We start from the raw sequence: 20,821 nt of genomic DNA, 5'->3' as shown, positions 1-20,821 counted from the left end.
ATCAATTTGAAAGGCGTGTTGCTTCAGTTTCACAATTTGTCTGAATAAAAACTATTTTCACTTTGATTTTCCTTGCCTTTGTAGTGCATACAAATCCATATGTTTGCTTGATTTTAACCTCTGTAAAAACCTTTAATTTTTAAATAAAGCTTATGTAAAATAAAGATTGTTATATTTATGATAACAGGTGATTTTTATTTTTTGTAGAATTGTTTTATATACAAGTCATTTGTATGGACTTTTTTCTATTACAATGTCTTGTTTTTATGTAATCCACATAGAATACATCAAAATGCATGTAAAGATTAGTAGTAAAGAACATGAAACATGTCAACTGATTTTAGCAGAAGATGGGAATAAAAAGTAATTGATTGCATTTCTACAAGAAAGTGTTACTTTACAGTGAAGTTCAAATAGGGCAAGCTACAAAGAAAGAACTAGAACAAAATCCTGAACAGTTCAAACTTAATAAAGTCATCCTTTTGCCCTTTTAACTTCTGTTTTCTCTGATCTAGCATGCAGTGTTCACATCAGTATGGACTGCAAGGACTTGCGGACTGTAGCCATCTCTTGCTGTTGCTGTGTTATAAAAAAACATCCCATTAATACAGGGTATGGATGTCCTCTTTGCTTTATTCAATGCGAACTTCGAAGAGTAAAGTAGGCACCTCCAGTTATGTTTAGGTCTTAGGGGTGGCTGTAATTAATTCCACCGTGTTTGAGGTGTAAATACAACAGTGACTCTCAAAATTCACACTGAAACATATAATGTCTCAACTTGCCAAACCGAATAACAAGAATCTGTTTATGCTTACCGTGTCCATCAATATTTTTTTCTGAAAGAGAGCCATTTCTTTGCGTAACTCATTCTGAACAGCAGAATGCTGAGTGATATGTGTCTTCTCCATCTCTTCAAAAGCCTACAATAAAAGAAAATGCCATCAGAGGTGCTGATTAATATGGTTATACACTTTTTTTCTAGTTAGATGAAGTGTGAGAAATAACTTTTCTAACAGATTGATTATGTGTGATCAATAACTCCACATCTGTTAATCACTGGGTTTTAATATTTGGAGCCCAGCAGAATTTTTATTTTAAAATACTGCTTAGCCAATTAAAATATCATGCTGAAGTATAAAGAGCAGTATTGTGTGGTAGCATATTGGTGATAATATGAAATAGCCTTGTGTAGTAATGATTGTAGTTATGAACTCTAGTAAAATATGACAGAATATGTACTGTAAATACAGTACTATACTTCGTAAACCTTTGTTAAAGTTTACAAAATATTTTCCATAGAACATTTGAGAAGCTATTTAAAATAGTGTAATTCTACCTTGATGTACTGGTCAAAGAGTTGCTTCAGTGTCTTCAGTCTCTGCCCTTGTATAACCCTCATTTGCTGGAACAGCTTCTGTTGCTGCCGGAACAAGCTCTGCATCACAAAACATGAAATCTCATCTATTGCAATGCAAGAAAGCATTAGAAGATAGAAGGGAAAGGAAATATCTTGATATTTAACTGAGCTAACTGAGGTTACATACTACACTGTTTATTATACGATTCATGTTAATTTCTCATGGCATATCTCTCTATTTAGAAGAATCTGTCCTATCCAGGGGTGTCTGCAGCAAGTTACACATACTGTACTTTTCTTTTCCAAACCTACAATGCCCTCCAAAAGTATAGGGACAAGAGTTCAAATTAGACCATTATAGCTATATGCTATGATTTGGATTTCAAATCACAAGATGAATATGAGACAAAAGCAGAGAATATCCTCTTTTAATGAAGGGTAACTATGGGTTTTATGCATAAATGTTTTACAGTTATACAACAACAGCACTTGTTTTTTTGACCCCCCATATTTTCTATGAGCTTAAGTATTGGGACAAACAGGTTTACAGGCGTTTCTGATTGCCCAGATGTTACACGTTGCATACATTTCACACACAAAAGAGCTGTGAAGGTCTAGGCATGGTTGAGCTCTTTTGAAACAACTTCTGAAATCTTTCCCTTGAATTAGTCAGGAAACGCCAACATAAAGACTTGAGAACTCGCTATGACAGAAAAGAAGGCCATTTTGAAAATGAGGGGAAAGAAAATGACCATCAGAGAAATTAAGAGTCTTGGCATTGCAAAATCAACAATCTGGAATGTGCTTAAGAAAAAGTAAACAAGTGGAGGAGTCAAGAACAGGCAGAGAACCAGGCTTCCAAAAAAGACAAATGCAGTGAATGTAAAAAAAAAAAACCAAAATTACTGCTCCTCATCAGCGACCAGAACAGAAGGGCTTGAATGGATTTTGCGAAAAAATACTGAAATGAGCCACAGGAGTTCTGTAACAAGGTTTTATGGACAGATGAAACCAAAATAAACATCAAAGTGATGGAAGGGCTAAAGTGTGGGGGAAAACGGAAACAGTCAATGATCGTAAGTGTAGCACTTCTTCTGTAAAGCATAGGGGAGGGAGTGTCATGGGTTGGGTATGTATGGCTGCTTCCGGAAAAGGTTCAATGGTCTTTATTTATTGATGACTTAACTGAAGATGGCAGCAGTGGGATGAATTTAGAGATATACAAACAGATCTTGCCTGCTAATGTAAGGAAATTATACCAGACTTATTTGGACTTACTGCAGTTCTTTATGCAGCAGGACAATGACATGAAACATACCGCACCCTAAAACATAGGAGTTAATCGGACAAAAAAAGTAGCACATTTTAAACTGGCCAAATCAATCAACAGATCTGAAACCAATTGAATATGCATTTGATTTGTTCGAAGGAAACTGAAGGTAGAAAGCCCAACCAACAAGCAACAACTTAAAGAGACTATAGTAAAAGCCTGGCAAAGCATCTCAAGTGAAGAAACAGAGTCTGGTGATGTCAATGGGATGGATGCTTGATGCAGTTATTGCAAGCAAGGGATCTGCAACAAAATACTGACTTTTTCAATTCTTTAATTTGCTTTAAGTGTCCCAATACTTATGATCACCTAAATTGTGGGGGACTGAACACAACATACGCTTTGGTTTAAAAATGATTAAGTGTGATTGCAAAATATATACTTAAAATAAAAGGTGACCTCCTGAATTCTGACTCTGAATAATTTGTTTTATGTGAATTTCAATTTCTTATGTATACTGTACAACAGGGAAATGCCAATTTTAGTTTTTTGTCCCAATACTTTTGGAGGGCACTGTATTCTGGACAGCATATTTGTCACATGCAAAAGTTTAATAATAAAATAATTCCTTACTCTTAAATGGTGCTTTTCTGGACACTCTGTTCAAAGTACTTTAGAGATAATGGAGACTCCCCTCCACCACCACCAATGTGTAGCCCCACCTGGGTGAAGTGATGGCAGTCAAAGTGCGCCAGAACACTCACCACACATCAGCTCTCAGTGGGGAGGAGAGCAGAGTGATGAAGCTAATTCATAGATGGGGATTATTAGGAGTCCATGACTGGTAAAGGCCAGGAAGCAATTTGGCCAGGGCACTAGCTGCTGCCAGTATGTCATGTTTATGTTTTAACACAATCATAAAATTGCAGAAAATTTAAAATTGTCAACTGCCCAGAAATTTTATAAGATCTTCTCATTGATTATTAATAGATCTTTAATGTAAACTCCCACCTCCAGTTTGTCCTCCTGATCCTTAGATTTGTGGATGTCACTTTCCCACTGCTGGAATACTGCTGTGAACTGCTTACTGTAGTCATCATTCAATTTATTCCTTCAAATGGAAAAAAAAGACTGAAATTAGCATGGTAATAGACTGACATTAAAATGTTCTACTCTGCTCTAAAACAATTAAAAGATTATTTTCCAATGTTATTAGGTTGGATTGACCACTTTCCCCTCCACAGACTTAAATATTCTTCTTCCTCTAGAAGTGGTGATTTCAGAGTAAGGACTGTGTCAGAATGTTTCATAAAAACTACTGTAATTAAGTGGCATAACACATCTATTTTAGTAAAACCAGCAACTTGACCTTAAACTGGATAAATTGCACAAAAATAAAGACAAAGTGCATGCCAAACATTGAGTTCAGTTGGTGTGGGGGGATGAGTTACAACTTTCTCACCTATTCAGTCTTAACTTATACATAGTTTAAATTCTGACGAAGGGAGGTGAATTTGTTTTTACCTACAGAAACTATTGCAAACTGAGATCTTTTACCAATTTGGAGCATAAAGAGATGTTAGATGTTCTATTTAATAGATTCTGTTCAAGCAGACTAACATTCACCAACTTTAAAAAAGGCAAATTGATTCACCTGTCATTTTGCTGTGCTTTCCAAATCTGCTCTATCTTCTCATTACTTGTTTTCAGGGAAGATTTGCTGCAATTTTCAAGGCGTTTTCTTTTTGCAAGAAGTGCTTTCCTAATATCAGCTACCAGAAAAAAACAGATGGTTCAAAACCCTTATAAATTCCTCTGAGAGAAGATATACTATGCCTGTCTGTGCTTCTAAACATTTTAATAATAAATAATAATAATTGCAAAGCTTACTGTACCTCCAAATCTTTCAAGCATAGATCTCACATCTCCCCTGTAAAGAGAAAAAAACTGTTGTTTTCCTCGTCAATTATAAAAAAAAAGTTACAAAACTGTTGAAACAATGCAAAAGAAATGAAGAAATACTTCTCAAGGCACGTGGAAGCAAGCTATTCATCACAGTCCTACAGATTTAAAATCACACAAATAAATGAAACAAGTACCCAATTGGAAAGTCTTCGCCTTCTTCTTCAGGCTCTGCCATGGAAGGCCTTTTTCTCCCTCTGACAGGAGCTGCCACCGCTAGGAAGATGAGCAGGCAATAAAACATCATACTGTACATCAATATGATTATACAAGATAGATGATACTAGTCTATATAAACCAGTTTCCTAGACCTGTGATAATGTTTAAAAGTGTGTTATTAAAAAAGCTAGCTTTTCCCCAGACATCTCCTTTTATAAAATGCATAACCAGATTTAATAAAGATATTTTAATACCATTCCAAATTAACCAGGAATACCCAGCTCTGGACCCCACTGGCTGGTTAATTTGGCCCATAAACTATTATAGGAACATAAAGGTTACAAACCACAAAACACTACTTGGCTCATCTACCCAGTAAAGGGTAGAATAATTATATAAAATACTGTGATTAATTAGATGGAAAAAGGGAAGAGAACTTGATGAGAAGAACTGAAATGAGGATGTTGAGATGGATTCTGCAGATTTCAATGAAGGATAAGATCAGAAATGAAGAAATCCGTAGACGATGTAGGGTGGTGGATGTGGTTGAGAAGATGCGAGAGGCGAGGTTATAGTGGTATGGACATATTATGAGGAGGGACGTCGAGGAAGTAACAAAGAGGGTAATGGAATTTGAGGTGGAAGGTAACAGGGGAAGAGGCAGGCCTAAAAAGAGATGGATAGATTGTGTGAGAAAAGATATGGAGGTATGTGTAGTGAGTGAGGAAGATGTGCTTGACAGAGACAAGTGGAGAAGAGCAACCAAAGCAGCTGACCCCAGGACAGTCTGGGACTAAGGCTGTGAAAAAGAAGAAGAAGACTGTGATTAATTAGACTTAAATGGTTTCAACTCCTAAGCAGAGGTTGTTGATAAAGAGTTTTAATATGTAAAATAAACCTCCTGACTTTTCCAGAGCTCAAAAACAATTCAGAGGCGTCTAATCAGTCAATGAAATAATTAAGATCTCAGCCAGAAGACACCAGCAGACCCGGGGGTTGGGGAGATCTGGATAGGACAGCCCTGACCCAAACAATCCACCAGGAAAGCCAAGCTTCAGTATGTTTTCTGATGGCAACTGTTTTCATGATGAAGCCCTATGGTTAGTTCGAAGTGTTCTCTCCCACTGTGTAATAAACATCCTGTTTATTTTAATGAAGGAGTAGGCAACGCGGGACTTCCAATTGCTGGATTTCGAAGCCTTGTCAATTAGTGCCTGATTAAGACATGTAAAACACACTTTTAATTGGTTCAATTAAGTCATTAAGATCTTATTTGGAATGAAGACCAGAAACAAAACTCGCTCTCAAGGATCAGGATTGTCTAAACCTGTTTTAATGTGATTTCTTAGACTAAGTATCACCAATCCTAGTCTTGGGAGGTGCAGTGTGTAAACAGGTTTCCCGGCCAGCTGGCCACCCTCAATCAGGTCGTTATTGGCCTAACTGGACCACAGTTTGGCGGCTTCTCCCAGTTCCTCATGTGCTGATTCTTTAAGTAGAACTCCATACACAGGAGCCCTCCAGGACTTTTCCACAGAACATTTGAAAACTGTCTTTTCATGAGGAAAAAAAAATATATATCAAAGTAGCATTACGAAGTAGTAAAGTCAAGTAACTGTTAAAATAGAGGTTGTTGTACCATGCGGATCCTCCTGGTAACTGGGCTCCACGCTTTCATCGAGTCCCTCGGAATAGACAGTGAGGTTACACTGCCCTGCAGTCTCACAAAAGCCTGGCTTCTCCTTGCGTGGTTTAGTGGAAACACTCCTGTCGTTAACCTTCGACTTCTGTGTAGCCATCTGATGACAGAGAAAGGGCGAGAAGACATCGGGAAACAGTCTTTTCAATTTTCGATCTTCTTGTGGGCTAGGACACCACTTTCCAGCGATTCCAGATCTCGTGACCTACGTGGTCATTTACATTTGACAGAATTATAAGTTCGGGAAAAAGTTTTGTTTATTTACACATACCATGTTTATCCGAAACGTTGTCGTCGACGTCGACGCCGATTGTGCTCTGGCGAGGCACCTGGCCGCGCGGGGCCGCGCTCGAGACAAGATTGGCGCCTTCCTCGACTCCGAGCCAGGTGGCAGCTGTTCCGCTTTCCCATCTGAGACCCGCAGCGCTGCCAGTATAAAACCGGCGATGAGACATTCGAAGACGAGCAAACTTTTCTTTCTTATTTTCCCTGTCCCTCGACAAGTAGATAACAACCGTGTTTTTTTTATTGAATGTCGAGTTATTAAGTATTATATATGGTAATCAATTGTTTCATCATACCATTATAAGACTATTATTATTATTATTATTATTATTATTATTATTATTATTATTAATAATAATAATAATAATAATAAAGGGGTTATAATCTAGGGGAGGTTTTCAAAGGGTTCAAAGCCATAAATTGCGATCTGCAACCGTTTGTCCTATTAAAGTAAAGCAATGCACAAAGGACTGTGTAAACCGATTAAAAGATAACAGTAACAATTCCATTTGATAGATGGCGCTGCTCCGCAAATCACTTCTCTTTCTGCCCTTTGCCTGCAGGATATTGTTTCTGTGATATCACTTTAATGCTTGAACGTGTGAGAAGCAAGTCGCTTCCTGGCCAACGGTTTAAGCCGTCAAGATTGTGATTTTGGACGGAACTGTCGCCGCTTGCCTCAGTATAGCCTAAGAGTTCAGGACGCCGGTAAAATAAAATAGAGGAGTAAAGAAACTGCATGATTTTGATTCAGTGCACGGACATCAGACAGTGTAATTAGTCTTTGAAACACTAGCTTGTTGAAACTATAACTTGTCCGCAATTTACACATTGAGGAGGATGTTTTAACATGCTATGACGAGGAGAGAGGAAGGTGAGTTTGGTTACTTACAGTATGTAGCCGTGAACAGTTCCTTTATTTTTCCAGAACAGGCACTTTGATGCTATGGATTAATTAAATCAACATACTTTTGCTTTTATATCGGCTGTAAAACTCGTAAAAGGGGCGTTATAGTATATCTGCATCTGACGCAGCCTATTAATTATTACAGCTTTTATAGACAACTTTCTAGCCGTGTACGGAGCGTGATTTCTTTAATGCCCCCCAAGCAAAAAAGCCTATATAGACCTTTCCCAACACCTGTTGCTGTTTACAACCACCGACTTCTGTGAAGCTAGTGTAAAACTCGCCTGTGTGATCACGCCACGAAGATGCACAGGTTTGGGAAGCGATCAAGTAATCTCTTCTCGACTGCATCAGTACAAAGGACGTACAGGAAGTTCGAAAAATATAGATATAATCTCGCGCAATGACAGACAATGTATTGTACTTTCAATTATATAATTGTGAAAATGAAAGAGAACTGTACGAGTGAATTGGTAATATTGTGCCAAAAGGCTACACTTACAATCTTACAATACATAGCGATTATGTAATTGCAAACTCAAAGTGGAACCGTCGGGCGTTTGAATTCTTGTATACATCACTGCGTATATTTTCGTGGGATTTGTTAGCTTTTAATTACTGTATTTGGGCTTGAATTGTATCGTCACAAATCTGAAGATTCAATTGTGTAATTAAATTATTTGTAATTTCAATTGGATTTGTTAATTTAACAATAAGCGCTTTAGTTTGTCCCATTTAGCTTAACTGATCACGAGGACTAATCAGTGTTCGTTTACTGTAGTCTAATTGTTTTCCATAATTAGACTAAAACTATGAACTTTCCTGTCGGAATCGTCCTTTACCCTGTCAGATTCTTTTTGTAAAGCGCTGGGTCACATCTTTAGATAGGAGCTCCTTGTCATAAGTAGTTTTGGGGCATGGTTCGCTATAGTGAGCAGACTGACTGCACCACAGGAAGAGCAGTAAATTGATCAGTCTGACTAGGGTTGACAACTGGACCTTTATCTCTACAAATTTGCAGCGGAAGTATACTACCGGCTGCACCCTTGCTAAACATCTGAATCATACATAGTGAATGCAAAATCTAGCTATAAAGACAAAATATATAGTTCGAGTTCTAAACGACCTCATTTTTGTTGTTATATTTTTTAACGTGCTTTTAAAAAGTGTTTTAATTTTTGTCATGGAGCTATAGAGTGAGCGAGTGACGTTTTTGTGAGTGGCATGTGCAATGGCAACACAATCATATTGTAATATATTAAAAAAACGGATCAGATGTATTTCACATACAGTATATGAGGGTTACCAGTTTTAGCATGCCTGTTTTCTGGACAGCACAGTTCACTTTGACATTTAATATTGTGAGGAGTGGGTTATTGCTGTTCTTGTTATTAAGGGCAAAAGGCAGCAGAGCTGATGTTTTATCTCTTTCTTCATGCTACGAGTAATTCAAGGATTTCCACATGAGGGTTAATGTGGTATCATATGACAGAACAGAACCATTTCCTGCCGTGTGTGTGTGTGTGTTTCAGTACACAGCCTGCATGTGGAGAAACAGTCCAGAACTCTGTAGCGCCAGTTATTTACATAGCTCTTTATTTATTTTCACCCCAACAAAAAAAAAAAAGCAGAAATGAAAGTGAACTGGGGCTCAGGAGTCAGCTGACTTCCAGGGAGTTTGTCAGGCATTTGAGGAAAGTCACAAGAAGAGCAGCAGGCGGGCCTGCTAGTCTGTGATTCGAACACCCTGACCGTGACATCGGCGCTGTCATCCAGCCCTAGCTGGGCGAGGTGGAGTGGAGTGTCGATCCTGCGTCTCTGTGGCCGTGCGTGCACGCGTGTGGGGGTTTTTTCCTCTCCCCGAGTGGGGAGGACTTTGATCTCGCGGTGCCCTGTCCTGTATCAGCCTCCACTTTCGGCGTGCCTCTCCCCACAGCCCCAGGCCTGGCCCATGGTGTCTCCCTGACGTGCGTCCTCTGAGCTGGGGCTGGTGTGGCCATGTTGTGGTTCCAGCAGGGCCTGAGTGCCCTCCCTGTCGTGCTCGTGCTCTGGACCTCCGCCGCCTTCATCCTGTCCTACATCACGGCTGTCCTCCTGCAGCATGTGGATCCCCTGGTACCCTACATCAGGTAAGAACCGCTTCGGTCGGCCTTCGACAGGAGGGGAGCCCTCAGTTTCTCTTCTGCTGGTTAAATTTAACTTGCCTAGAAGTTTGCAGAAGCACATTTTGTGTGGCTCAGAGTTCCTGGAAGCATGATAATGTGTGTGTAGCTGAGAATCTGGCACCGAGTCATTTCCCAGCATTCATATTTTGATTTATACGGTTGTTTAATGATCATTACAGGCTGAAGTAGTTCAGGTGGGTAGCTGGGTCACCTGAAGAAGGCTTCGCAGCCGAAACGTTGTTTTCTCTCTTCTCTTTTCAGCATGGAATAAACCTATTACTTGTTGCATTACAAGCTGAATGTTAGCATAGACCAAGGGGATAGCCTGTCTTTGAGTCTGGTGCCAGAACCATATCAAGATGTAGAAAGAGGAAGATTTCCTCAGTCTTTCAGTGAACTTGGCTGCCGTCTCACTTGCCTGTTGGTATTTCAACACTGTTGAAAACAGGATTTAGATTAACTTATTTTATTTCCCTTAGTTCCTTTTTATTTCCTTATAGTTCAAGTGTTTTACAAAAGAACATTCCTTGGTGTCTTGAACATTACTTTAACTTGTATTAAAGTAGTTTTATTTTTTTATTTCAAACCCCGCACTCGCATACGAAAGGCCACGCTCACGATGTGTTTCAACAGCTGAATCGGAAACACAAGTGAAGTGTCGCTGTTTTAAATGGGAAAGAGGGGATCATGTATGCCTGCCTGACAAAATCACACGTGCAGACAGGCTTATCTAGAAGGGCAAGTTTGATCTATGGAAAGTACTGTCACATTCTGCATCTATTCTTTCTAAAAAATATATGTTATCATTCTTACGACACAGGTGTCAAACAAAAGATGTATGAATTTAGCATGAGATGTGTTTAGCACGTTTTTGTGGTTGGCTCATGAGCAGACAAAGTTCACTCATCATCTTCTCACATTTGATACTTGTGAAGCAGAGGTGTGTGATATTTCTGTTTGAACGTCTCAGTGAATCTGGCGAATATAAACTTAATTTGTTTCTTTCAGTACCACAACTCGGAAAAACCCATTGCTTTTCCACATTCATTAATACCTAAGGTTTTCTGTTACATGAATCGGGATGTGGCTTGGCTGTCTGGCTCAATGCGAAGTTGGACTGGCGCCCATCCAGGTTATGATCCTGTCTGAGCCTTTTGGGGTTTCTGATGACTGATTTAACACATTGGTCGGGACTTAAGTTTTTATACATTTTTGATGACGAGCTATGGAGATGTCAATTTTTCTGTATTTTAAACTAAAATAGGCATTTTTACAAGGAGTGTTATGAATAAGTATGTTATAGCACCATTAGTTTATTTAGTTGAAGTCAACGGGCATTTATTTTTTCTCTTTTTCTTCAACAGAGCAGTCACACAATTGCATTTTTCTTTAAAACGCTTTGTGCACTAGGAGGGTTGAGTGAAACTAATTTCTCTGGGAAGTAGACTGATTGCAAGAGATAAGCAATCACGTCTGACTTCTTTTCATCATTCCACTGTGCTCTGTGTTGATCGAGTTTATCTTGCCTCTCTTGCTCTTTCAAAATCCTTTACAACAGACAGAAAGGTGGTGGTTTTGAAATGAGTACTGTCAAGCACTTCCCAAGAGCCTGCCAGGAACAGAGAAGAGTTTTTTTCCCCCAATTGAGTGGGACATATTTCACAAGCCAGGGAGTGCCGCGATACTTCTGTTCTGTGAGTTTTTTAGTAACAGACTCGCAAAGAGTTGGTGAGGGATCACATTCCACTTTCAGACAGACACAGATCATCACCAGCCAGCAGGAGACATGTTCTTACACAGGTCTGGCATATGCTAGTTTTTAGGGGCAGCGTTGTTGCACAGTGGTCTGGGTTCAGTGGGAGGTTGCTGCTTCAAATCCCAGGTGAGACGCTGCTGTGGTACCCTTGAGCAAGTTTGTTCACCTAAATTGCTCCAGAGAAATTCCCAGGTGTATAAATGGGTGCAAACGTAAGTCCCTTTATATAACAGCATCAGCTAAAAAAACAAATAAGAAGTTAGTTTGGATGTTTATTGTTACTTGCTTATGTTATTGTGTTGCTTGTTTGTATTGGAGACATGGTGGGAGATCATGGGTCTCATGGTGAACGAGCTGCTGTGAGCTAAGTGCTGTGAGTCACTGGGGTGAGCGAGCACTCCTGCCCCTCCCCTCCCCAGGCTCGTGAGCTAAACACGCACACTCACGGCAGGGCCAGTTTTCCCACAAGCCTATTAACGCACCAGTATGTTTTGTCAGAGGTAGCGATAGCACACGGAGGAAACCCACAGAAACCTGGGGAGAACATACAAACTCCACACAGATAGCACTGCAGGTCTGAAATTGAACCCAGGGCCCCAGCGCTGTGAGGCGGGAGTGCTGACCACTGCCCCTCGGGGCTGCCCGAATACAGTAGATGAGTGAAGCACTGAGAAGTGGCCACAAGATGGCACTGTGATAACTCGCATTGCTGCCGTTTCTGCCATGTTTTTGGAGAGAACTGTGTTACTCTTGAGAAACAGGAATTTCCAACATATGTGTTCATCGTAACCCCTTGGTCTGTACTGCTGATGCAAGATCAGTTCCTTTTTGTTCTCCCCACAGTGCTTGAGCCTTACTTGAACAGACGGCTTAAAAATTTCCAGTGCTGATAAAGCCTGAAACTAAAAGAAGCATCAAATCCGAATGCCTTGAATTCCAGGCTTAAGGGAAATTCTGGGCAAATCACATGTATTTGAGCAATGAGGCAACTAACCACAGCATTGGGCAACAGCTAACAGGCTTTCTGGAATGTTCACTGTTGTCAAGGAAGAAAGCGAGCTTGGCTTTCAGCTGTTTAGGGTGATGGTGTAGCATCTGCCTCCGTCAGAGCTGGAGAGCTCCTAGTGTGTGCTCATGACTGACCATTGTGTTTCCCCCCAGTGACACGGGAACTGTCGTTCCGGAGAGATGCGTCTTTGGGCTCATGCTCAACATTTCATCTTTTTTAGGTACTGTTCATTTATAATTGTCTTGTATTTTGACTAAATATCAGCTGTTATACCATTGCATTTATGTAATAAATATCTCTTTGCCTCTGAAGACTGGAACATCATATGAAACAGGACTCTGTCTTCACGTTTGTTTTTTCAATTACACAACATCCCCTTAATTCTGCCATTAAGGCAGAACAGACCCAGTTCTGTTCCTCAATTATAAATGCTAAAACTACGCTGACTTTATAATACTATTATAAAGTCAATTGACACTTAAGACTAGTTGTGAAAACACCTCAGCCCTTTCATTTGACATTATGATGACTGAGGGAGCACTGATTTCAAGTCCTAGACACATTCTGACTAATATCCTTTACAACAGCATCAAGATGTACTGCATACAGTACTTTAAATACTGCTAATGATGCCCAGTGGGATATTTGTTTGTGTTTTGTACATAACTTACAGATGAAAACTATACCACTAAAGTACTTTTTGCTGCTTTCAGCATTTTGAGTTTCTGTTGTAGAGCTTATGATGAGCAGCATAATACATTTGATTTATTTTTCCCCAAAAAATGATTTTCCAAGGCATGGCACACAATAGTGGCAGAGAGCAGTACTGACGTACTTTAGCTAGGGAATCAAGACATAAAAGTACCAGGAATCTAACTGCGCTAACTCCCCTGCTGCTGTCCTCCCAGGCGTGGCCACTATGTACGTGAGGTACAAACAGGTGGAGGAGCTGAACAGGAATGAGGTTCGTGTCCACAAGTGGAACAAGGCAGGCCTGGCGCTGGGTATCATCAGCTCCTTCGGCATGTGCATTGTGGCCAACTTCCAGGTGAGGCTGCAGTAAAGACGGTACGGACAAATTATCATTTTCCAGGGGATTTAGCCACAATTTCCAGCTGTAGCTGGAGATCAGGGGCTGAGCAACCCTGGCCATAAAGGAGTCGCAGTCCTGCCTGCAGGTTTATAAGCAGCCTGAAATGATCGAGATCTTTGCTTCTTGTTGAAGAAATCTGAAAAGCACGTTAACTCCTCTTAAAGCAGCAACTCATTGATGCAATCAGGGACAGGAAGCCCATGTGGTTCTTTGGGACTGTGGCTGTTAATTCAGAGTGTCTCTTGATATTGTTGCCTTTTGTGCCTGGTGTTTTATCGCAGCTGTATCAGCTCTGTCAAGAACTTTAATTTTCATTCAGCTGGGCTGATTGATTGAATGGACCAGTGTTCACGTTTAATCACATGACATCCCCTGTGCATAACATAAGGCCGTTCAGAAAAATAATCAGAAGTTCACTGTTTAACATCATTTTTAATAATGATAGTAAGGAAAGCATCCTGAACCCCCCCACCCCCCAACCGGCGATGAATGATTTTCAGTAATTGGGATCTCATGAAGACTGTTGATTATCTCTTAAAGGGAGTAAGAAAATAAAACACAGAGAGCATTTTTTCTGAATCTGAGTTGCAGTATAGTTAAGTATAGTGTACTGCGACCTTGAGCCGGTTGGAAAACGTGAATGGTGAAAAAACTGACCAATAAGTGAGCGTGTTTTTTGAAAGGGGGGTGCCAGAATTGAAGGAGTGGAAAGAGACAAGGGGGTCTGAGGGACCTGGTGTCGGGTTTCTCTGAAGGTGTGCTCTCCACCCTGCAGAAAACCAGTGTGATCTCCATGCACTGGGTGGGAGCTGTGCTGACCTTTGGGATTGGAACCATTTACATCCTGTGCCAGACCGTCTTGTCCTACATGATGCAGCCCCACATAAATGGCAAGGAAACCTTCTGGATCCGGCTGCTCGTGGGTGTCTGGTGCGGAGTCAGCATCGTGTGCAGTATCCTTTCAGCGGTGTTTAAATGGTGTGTAAAATGCTCCAGTTGTGATGCTCACAATGACTCAACTGGTATGGAGGATTTCTGAACAGATCAATATGGCATCTGCAGCTGAACCCATCTCTCGCCTGACTAAGCAGGAGTTAAAGCATGATGGTGAGCTGTGGAAAGCATTCAGGTGTGAGGTCATGAAATCTCTGGACTGCATGTGTGTGGTGTTGACATAGTTTAAGTGGAATGCGCAAGAGCTGCAGTATTTAGGAAGACATGTTGAGCAACCACAAGACGGATATATTAGGTCATGTGACGGGTCATGTGATGGGGATGAAGGAACAGACCTTGAAGACTTATCTTATTTAAGTATATTCACGGTTTCTGTCTTATTCCTTAGTAATAACACCTTTATCAGTCCAGTTGGGGTTTCTCGGTCTAGGCCTTTGTGTATATTTTCAGAGTCCTGTGTTATCCTAGAACACAAAGGGATATTTTCAGTTTTTCACACAACACTTCAGTAACATAGACTCATTCAGGATTGTCTCTGCCAAGCCCTCTATAAGGCTGATTAACCACATTTAGATATTTGTGACTGCTCCACTGTGTGCTGGGTGTTGTGTATTGTTTAATATACAGCTTTATTGTCTCTGTAAGCAGGCATTTTATTTTAGTGTACCAGGGTACCATGGGTACATAATCTGGATTTTGGCTGAATGTGTTATTTTTCTCAACAGTACTAAAGAATAGTTCAGGTGGGTAGCTGCGTCAGTACACGTAGGCTGTAAAGGAGCAAGTAATACGTTTATTCCATGCTGAAAAAAAGAAGAGAGAAAACCCAACGCTTTGACCATGGAGCCTTCTTCACACCTGAAAAAGACTCCACAGCCGAAACGTTGTGTTTTCTCTCTTCTTTTTTGCAGCATGGAATAAACCTATTACTGGTTCCTTTGCGTACTAAAGAATAGCTGAATCTTCAGCCTAATTTGGCTTCAGAATATTGGGATTGGAGGCAGTTGTTCTATGAATAGTATCTTTCAGTCAGTGTTTGTAGCACTTCCCATCTTTTCAGAGTACACAGCTGCAGCTGTGTGATATACTGCATGTCTTTGTATACTTCATCAGACAGCACAGAGGCAGTTTTAGAAGTTCTGCACTGCTCAGAGCACCTTCTCTGGCTTTCAGCCATTTAAAAATGTGAGAAAGATCTCAAGGTGCTTGCTGGTAGGTTGATTTGAGGAAGGGTTCCTTTTCACAAACCCCAGTTTTAAATAGAAACTCCATTTGAACTACACAGGAATGATAAGTCAGTTTTATTTTAAGCCTGTTTTAAAAGCAGAAGCACAGGTCAACAGATCAGCTGTGGACATCCTCAGAGCAGATCGATTGTGTGTGGATGTTGCGTTTATGTGTTACTGTTCTGGAGGTAGAAAGTTTAATTTTGTTTTGGGGATGCCTGTGTGTGTCCTGGGTGACCCTCGATTGTATTAGAAACTTGTCTTTAACAGTGTTCCATAACAGGCAGGAAATCTGCATTTATTTAATGGGGACAGTAATGCCATTGATAAAGTGTAAAAAAAATGCTCTGTAAAAAAGAATAATATATCAGCTAATGCTACCATAAATCAGTTATTTTATAAGTTTATATATGCAGATATGACTGATTCCATCATAACAGTTCTAGTTTATTATAAATTAGGTAAACACTTTTGACTTTGGTTTGATTCTTCACCCGTTGAGAAACGGATGTAGAAATAACGGTGGGTTTTGTCTCTGGTGAGAAAGTTTAGCAAGAGCTGCTGTGCTGAGTTGCCCTTAACCCCCTCTGCAGTGTTCGTGTCCTCGGTCATCATGTACAGCAGCCTGCCGGGGATTGATGTGGCCAAGAAGCTGCACTGGACCCCTGGGGAAACGGTGAGCATGCTGGGAAATGAAGCCTCCAGCTCTGCTTCGATCATGCCTGCCGGGCCAGAGTTTTCTTTGAACAAAACATTAGAAACTCTCCCATCCCCCAAGGTCAAAAGAATAGGCGACACATGGCTGAAAACTAGTTGAACGAGTCAAGCAGTTCAGTAGAGCAGGCGCCACACGCATTAACTCATCGCCTCCTCAGCTGAGCAGGCCTGCTTAGGAGAATGGGCTGGGCTGCAGCTGGGCCTTGCAGAACATCCTCTTGCTGTTTCCCAATTTATCTTCCAGTGAGGGAACCATACCTACAGGATTCAGAAAATTAGAATAGTGGTTTTCGCTAGTCGCCACCCTGGAAATGGCAATAAGGCGGTATTTCTCAGGCTTGTGTTCTGTGTTTGTTGGAGAGGTAATACAGAATGCAGCCCTGTGCTTGCTCTCACTGACCGAGGTGCTGTTCCTGTGTCTGCAGGGCTACACACCTCACATTGTCAGCACTATTTCGGAGTGGTCTCTGGCCTTCGCCTTCGTCAGCTTCTTCCTCACCTACATTCGCGATTTCCAGGTAAGCTCTCCATATCCTGGATGCTGTGGGCCACCTCCACTGTGATCCTGATTTAAAGTAGGTCAATTTCCTAAGCCTTCGCTGAATAGAACATCCCGCGTATGAAATAAAGAGTAGTAACTGATCTCTTAAGCCACATTGTCAGAGGGCATCCACGTCACCTTAATTAGCTTGCTTCGTGCAGTGCATGATAGTCTGATTTAGGTCTCCAGGAAGAAGGTGTGTTGACACGATTTCTTTGCCGCCACACTGAAAAGAAATATCTCCCAAATGCAAATGCTGACAGTAGCGTGTTTTACACGGGAGGGCTCTAATTATCGAGTGGCTGATCTCTAGACATCAGTCAGTCTACCGTTACCTGCAACTCACAACTGGCAGCCCACTGAAGCCAAGCAGATGTGAGCCTGGTCAGTACCTGGATGGGAGACTCCTGGGAAAACTAAGGTTGCTGCTGGAAGAGGTGTTAGTGGGGCCAGCAGGGGGCGCTCACCCTGCAGTCTGTGTGGATCCTAATGCCCCAGTATAGTGACGGGGACACTATACTGTAAAAAGACGCCGTCCTTTGGATGAGATGTAAAACCGAGGTCCTGACTCTCTGTGGTCATTAAAAATCCCAGGGCGCTTCTCGAAAAGAGTAGGGGTATTACCCTGGCAACCCTGGCCAAATTTCCCATTGGTCTTTACCAGTCACGGCCTCCTAATAATCCCCATCTATGAACTGGCTTCATCACTCTGTTCTCGTCCCCACTGTTAACTGGTGTGTGGTGAGCGTTCTGGCGCACTATGGCTGCCGTCACATCGTCCAGGTGGATGCTGCACACTGGTGGTGGTGGAGGGGAGTCCCCATTACCTGTAAAGCACTTTGAGTGCAATATACTGTAGGTGTAAGGAATTAGGAAAATTCTAAAAGAAAACATTATAAAAGACGAATCAGTTGCCGATGATGACCGGAGCCCTGCTTGGCTTTGCTGTTTCCGTTTCCCCGTCCAGAAAATCAAGCTTCGTGCCGAGGCCATTTTGCAGAGCAGCCACCTCCACGACACGACGCACTACAACGTCAACGTGCACGTGCACCGGGGCGAGCGGTCCCCCCTCCTCGCACGGGCCTGTGACCATGCCGACAGTTAACGACGACTGTCTTGGGGGTCCTCCCGAAAGCCAGGTGCCCCCTGCGCAGACCAAGGAGGCCTCCCATGATCCTTTGCTGCACACCTGCTGCAAGACTGGGCCCCATGATGGACCTGAAACCCTTTTTCTCCCTCTCTCTCGTGACTCTTATTAGCCTTTGTTTGTTTTTAAAACCTTCCTGGTCTGTTCCAATCCCCAGCTGCATCCTTGCCATGTTGCTACAACTGACTGTAACCGCAGAGAGAGAAAAGATGCTCAGTGTTTAAAAAAAACACTTTAACCAGAGGCACCGCAAACAGGCTCAGCCAGTAAAGATGCTGCTTTGGAGCCCCAGCCAATAACCCCATGTCCCAGCTTGAAGTGGCAAAATCTGGACTATGTCAGACACCAGCAGGCACCAGGGGTCCCCAAGGATTTTGGGTGGGCTTGAGTCGTTGAGCCCGTGAGCTTGTAGTGTGGTCAGCCAGGACTTCATCACCCCTGTAAATAACAGAAAATAACTACCTGGGGGACATCAAGTGTCTGGCAGGATTCTGCAAACATTTATTTAAACTGACTGAAAAAAAGGGCTCGAACGCAATGAGGCCTTATCTGTTAAAGTCCTCGGTTCTGTTTCTCTTTGTGTCACTTCTCCAGTTTTACCGCAGCAGGGAGTTAAGTTCCTGCATTCAGGAGCTGGAGGTAGGTTTGCGGTAGGGCTGGCAGCTCGCCTTTCGTAAACCTTCATCCTTCTATTCGTACGGCCTGCAGTCGTGTGCCTTGGTTCCGTTACCCCCGCCGGCGTGTGCGTGTGGAATTGACAGAGTCCTGAGCAGGACTGTGCCCGAGAGGCTGCTGCTGCTCCAAGCACGTCCGGTCAGCAGCTGGAGGGTGGGGGGGGTTAAAAATGATCTCAAAGTATAATTGTCCGCAGGGACTCCCGAGTAGCCGAGCCTGTAAAGAAGCTTACCAGGGAGCTGGTTACAGGTTCGAGCCGGGGTCAGTGCGCCTCGATAGTGACAGGGGGGCCCCGGGTGGTGGCGCACAGTCGGACGAGCGGCGTGGGGGGGTGGGGTAGATGAGTGGGTCAGGGCCCCGAGTGGCACAGTGACGCGTGCAGTGCTGTCAGTGAGGGGTGAGCCGGGCCCCGGGATTGGCACTGAACCTCCAATGACAGGTTAAAGGACAGGTGTCTCGACGGTGGGGGCCTGGAGCAGTCTTCCCACCCCATTCTCCCCTGCGTGCAGTGTGCAGGTACAGGGCTTGGGACTGCATGCAGAGATGGGAGAAACCACACAGGGTCAGGTACTCCACATTGGGTGGGAATAATTTGTGATTTGAATTTAAACAGGAGTATTAACTGCGATAGTTACAGAATTTGGGAGAGATTTGTTCTTGAAGAACAATGGGGGGTGTTTTTTAGAGGAGTTGAATTGGTTAATGCAGTGGCTGAATTCCTTTTGTCAATATTAGAAAAAGGAAAAATTCCCATCATGCACATTTAATTCCTACTAAACTATTAGTCCCAGGACCTCAGATTTAAGGATCCCAGGGGAGTGGCTTGTCCCAGATACCCACACCCTGTGTGTAATGAAGTGTTTCCTGTCCTGAATGAACATCCTTTTCTTCTGTCTTCCTTAGGAACCTGTAGCACTGCTGGTCCTGAGGTTGTCCTCTGGGTTGACTTTAAGCACTTATAAAAGTTATCAGATCCCCGTGTTTTCACTTTTCAGGACTACGTTGTGTTTCTTTAACCCATCCCTTTAAGACATGCATATGATTGACTCGGTGCAATACTATGTGCCCATTTATGTTTTTTTAAATCAGTAGCATCTTTTAGAAACTGGTATTTCCAGTATTTGGATGTCTGAGAGCAGATGAAAAATGAATTGTTTTGAGGTGTTCACTTACAACTAAGAATGCAGTGTGTTAGACCACGGGGATATATTTGTGTAACACGTAAAGGAGTTGTTGAAGGGGGAGCACAAGTAATTTGGTAAATGTAAATATCTTTGTGCACTGTCCCTTGTTCTTCCCCTCCCTGCTCAAAGCTGTCCAGTATAAAACGTCCGTCATTTACTGTCACAAAGCTGAGGTTAAGATCATTTTCTTACAACGAGCAGTTTTCTTTTTTAAAATACTGTAGAGCTCATTGTTTTACTAACTGCAGGAAATATGATACACAGGGAGCCTCTGGACTTTAAAAAGATATTATGTTACCTGTCTTTTTTTAACAGCACCCTTTTGATAACATTTGCATTAACCCAAATGTCCATTATCATACTGTATTTGTAAATCGGCGATTTACATTGACATTTTAAAAGGTGATTACATGGAAAAGCCACTATTTCCAATAAAACATGACATTTGTATTCAAGCGGTGCCGACTCTTATCACAGTGTGCCCTTTCACGTCTGCCAGAGAGGCTCATAGCCCAGGTCTGGGCACAGCAGGACAAGTGCACACTGCGATCTCAACAGACCACTGGCACCAAATTAAGTGGAGGTAAAGTTTTAGGAAATAAAAAAAGCAAAAAAAAGAGTGCCTTGAAATTGCTGAACCCACATTTCACCTTCTTTTCTTTCACTTCGGAGGCAACAGTAAATTCTATGGCTCTAAAGCTGTATTCATACACTG

The 20,821-nt window shown here is 42.0% G+C and overlaps 2 protein-coding genes across 2 annotated transcripts; one reads left to right on the top strand and one right to left on the bottom strand.

Moving 5' to 3' along the window:
* Nucleotides 1-166: 166 nt before the first annotated feature.
* Nucleotides 167-6,932, bottom strand: sycp3 (synaptonemal complex protein 3). Its single transcript, XM_006628520.3, has 9 exons — nt 6,719-6,932; nt 6,388-6,547; nt 4,727-4,805; nt 4,523-4,557; nt 4,282-4,399; nt 3,639-3,738; nt 1,337-1,435; nt 816-920; nt 167-579 (listed from the first exon to the last, which is right to left on the bottom strand). The coding sequence occupies exons 1-9, from the start codon at nt 6,719-6,721 to the stop codon at nt 526-528; spliced, it is 753 nt and encodes a 250-aa protein (XP_006628583.2). The 5' UTR covers nt 6,722-6,932; the 3' UTR covers nt 167-525.
* Nucleotides 6,933-7,310: 378 nt separating this feature from the next.
* On the top strand, nt 7,311-20,561 carry dram2b (DNA-damage regulated autophagy modulator 2b). Its single transcript, XM_015342544.2, has 8 exons — nt 7,311-7,606; nt 9,576-9,768; nt 12,722-12,789; nt 13,478-13,617; nt 14,438-14,615; nt 16,436-16,518; nt 16,985-17,077; nt 18,068-20,561. Exons 2-8 carry the CDS (start codon nt 9,638-9,640, stop codon nt 18,203-18,205), a joined length of 831 nt encoding a protein of 276 aa, XP_015198030.1. The 5' UTR covers nt 7,311-7,606; nt 9,576-9,637; the 3' UTR covers nt 18,206-20,561.
* The last annotated feature ends 260 nt before the right edge of the window (nt 20,562-20,821 follow it).

The sequence above is a fragment of the Lepisosteus oculatus genome, chromosome 5 (assembly GCF_040954835.1).
Source record: "Lepisosteus oculatus isolate fLepOcu1 chromosome 5, fLepOcu1.hap2, whole genome shotgun sequence".
NCBI lineage: Eukaryota > Metazoa > Chordata > Actinopteri > Semionotiformes > Lepisosteidae > Lepisosteus > Lepisosteus oculatus.
Note: the sequence above shows the minus strand (reverse complement) of the source record. Positions and strands in the feature narration are given on the sequence as shown.

Excerpts from the sequence above, each read along its gene's own strand:
- sycp3 (XM_006628520.3), bottom strand. Across the intron at positions 4,400-4,522 it reads TATGCTTGAAAGATTTGGAG|CTGATATTAGGAAAGCACTT; the intron begins GTACAGTAAGCT and ends TTTTTCTGGTAG. Across the intron at positions 3,739-4,281 it reads AAAGCACAGCAAAATGACAG|GAATAAATTGAATGATGACT; the intron begins GTGAATCAATTT and ends TTCCATTTGAAG.
- dram2b (XM_015342544.2), top strand. The coding sequence starts at position 9,638 with ATGTTGTGGTTCCAGCAGGGCCTGAGTGCCCTCCCTGTCGTGCTCGTG. Across the intron at positions 12,790-13,477 it reads CAACATTTCATCTTTTTTAG|GCGTGGCCACTATGTACGTG; the intron begins GTACTGTTCATT and ends CTGTCCTCCCAG. Across the intron at positions 14,616-16,435 it reads CGGAGTCAGCATCGTGTGCA|TGTTCGTGTCCTCGGTCATC; the intron begins GTATCCTTTCAG and ends CCCCCTCTGCAG.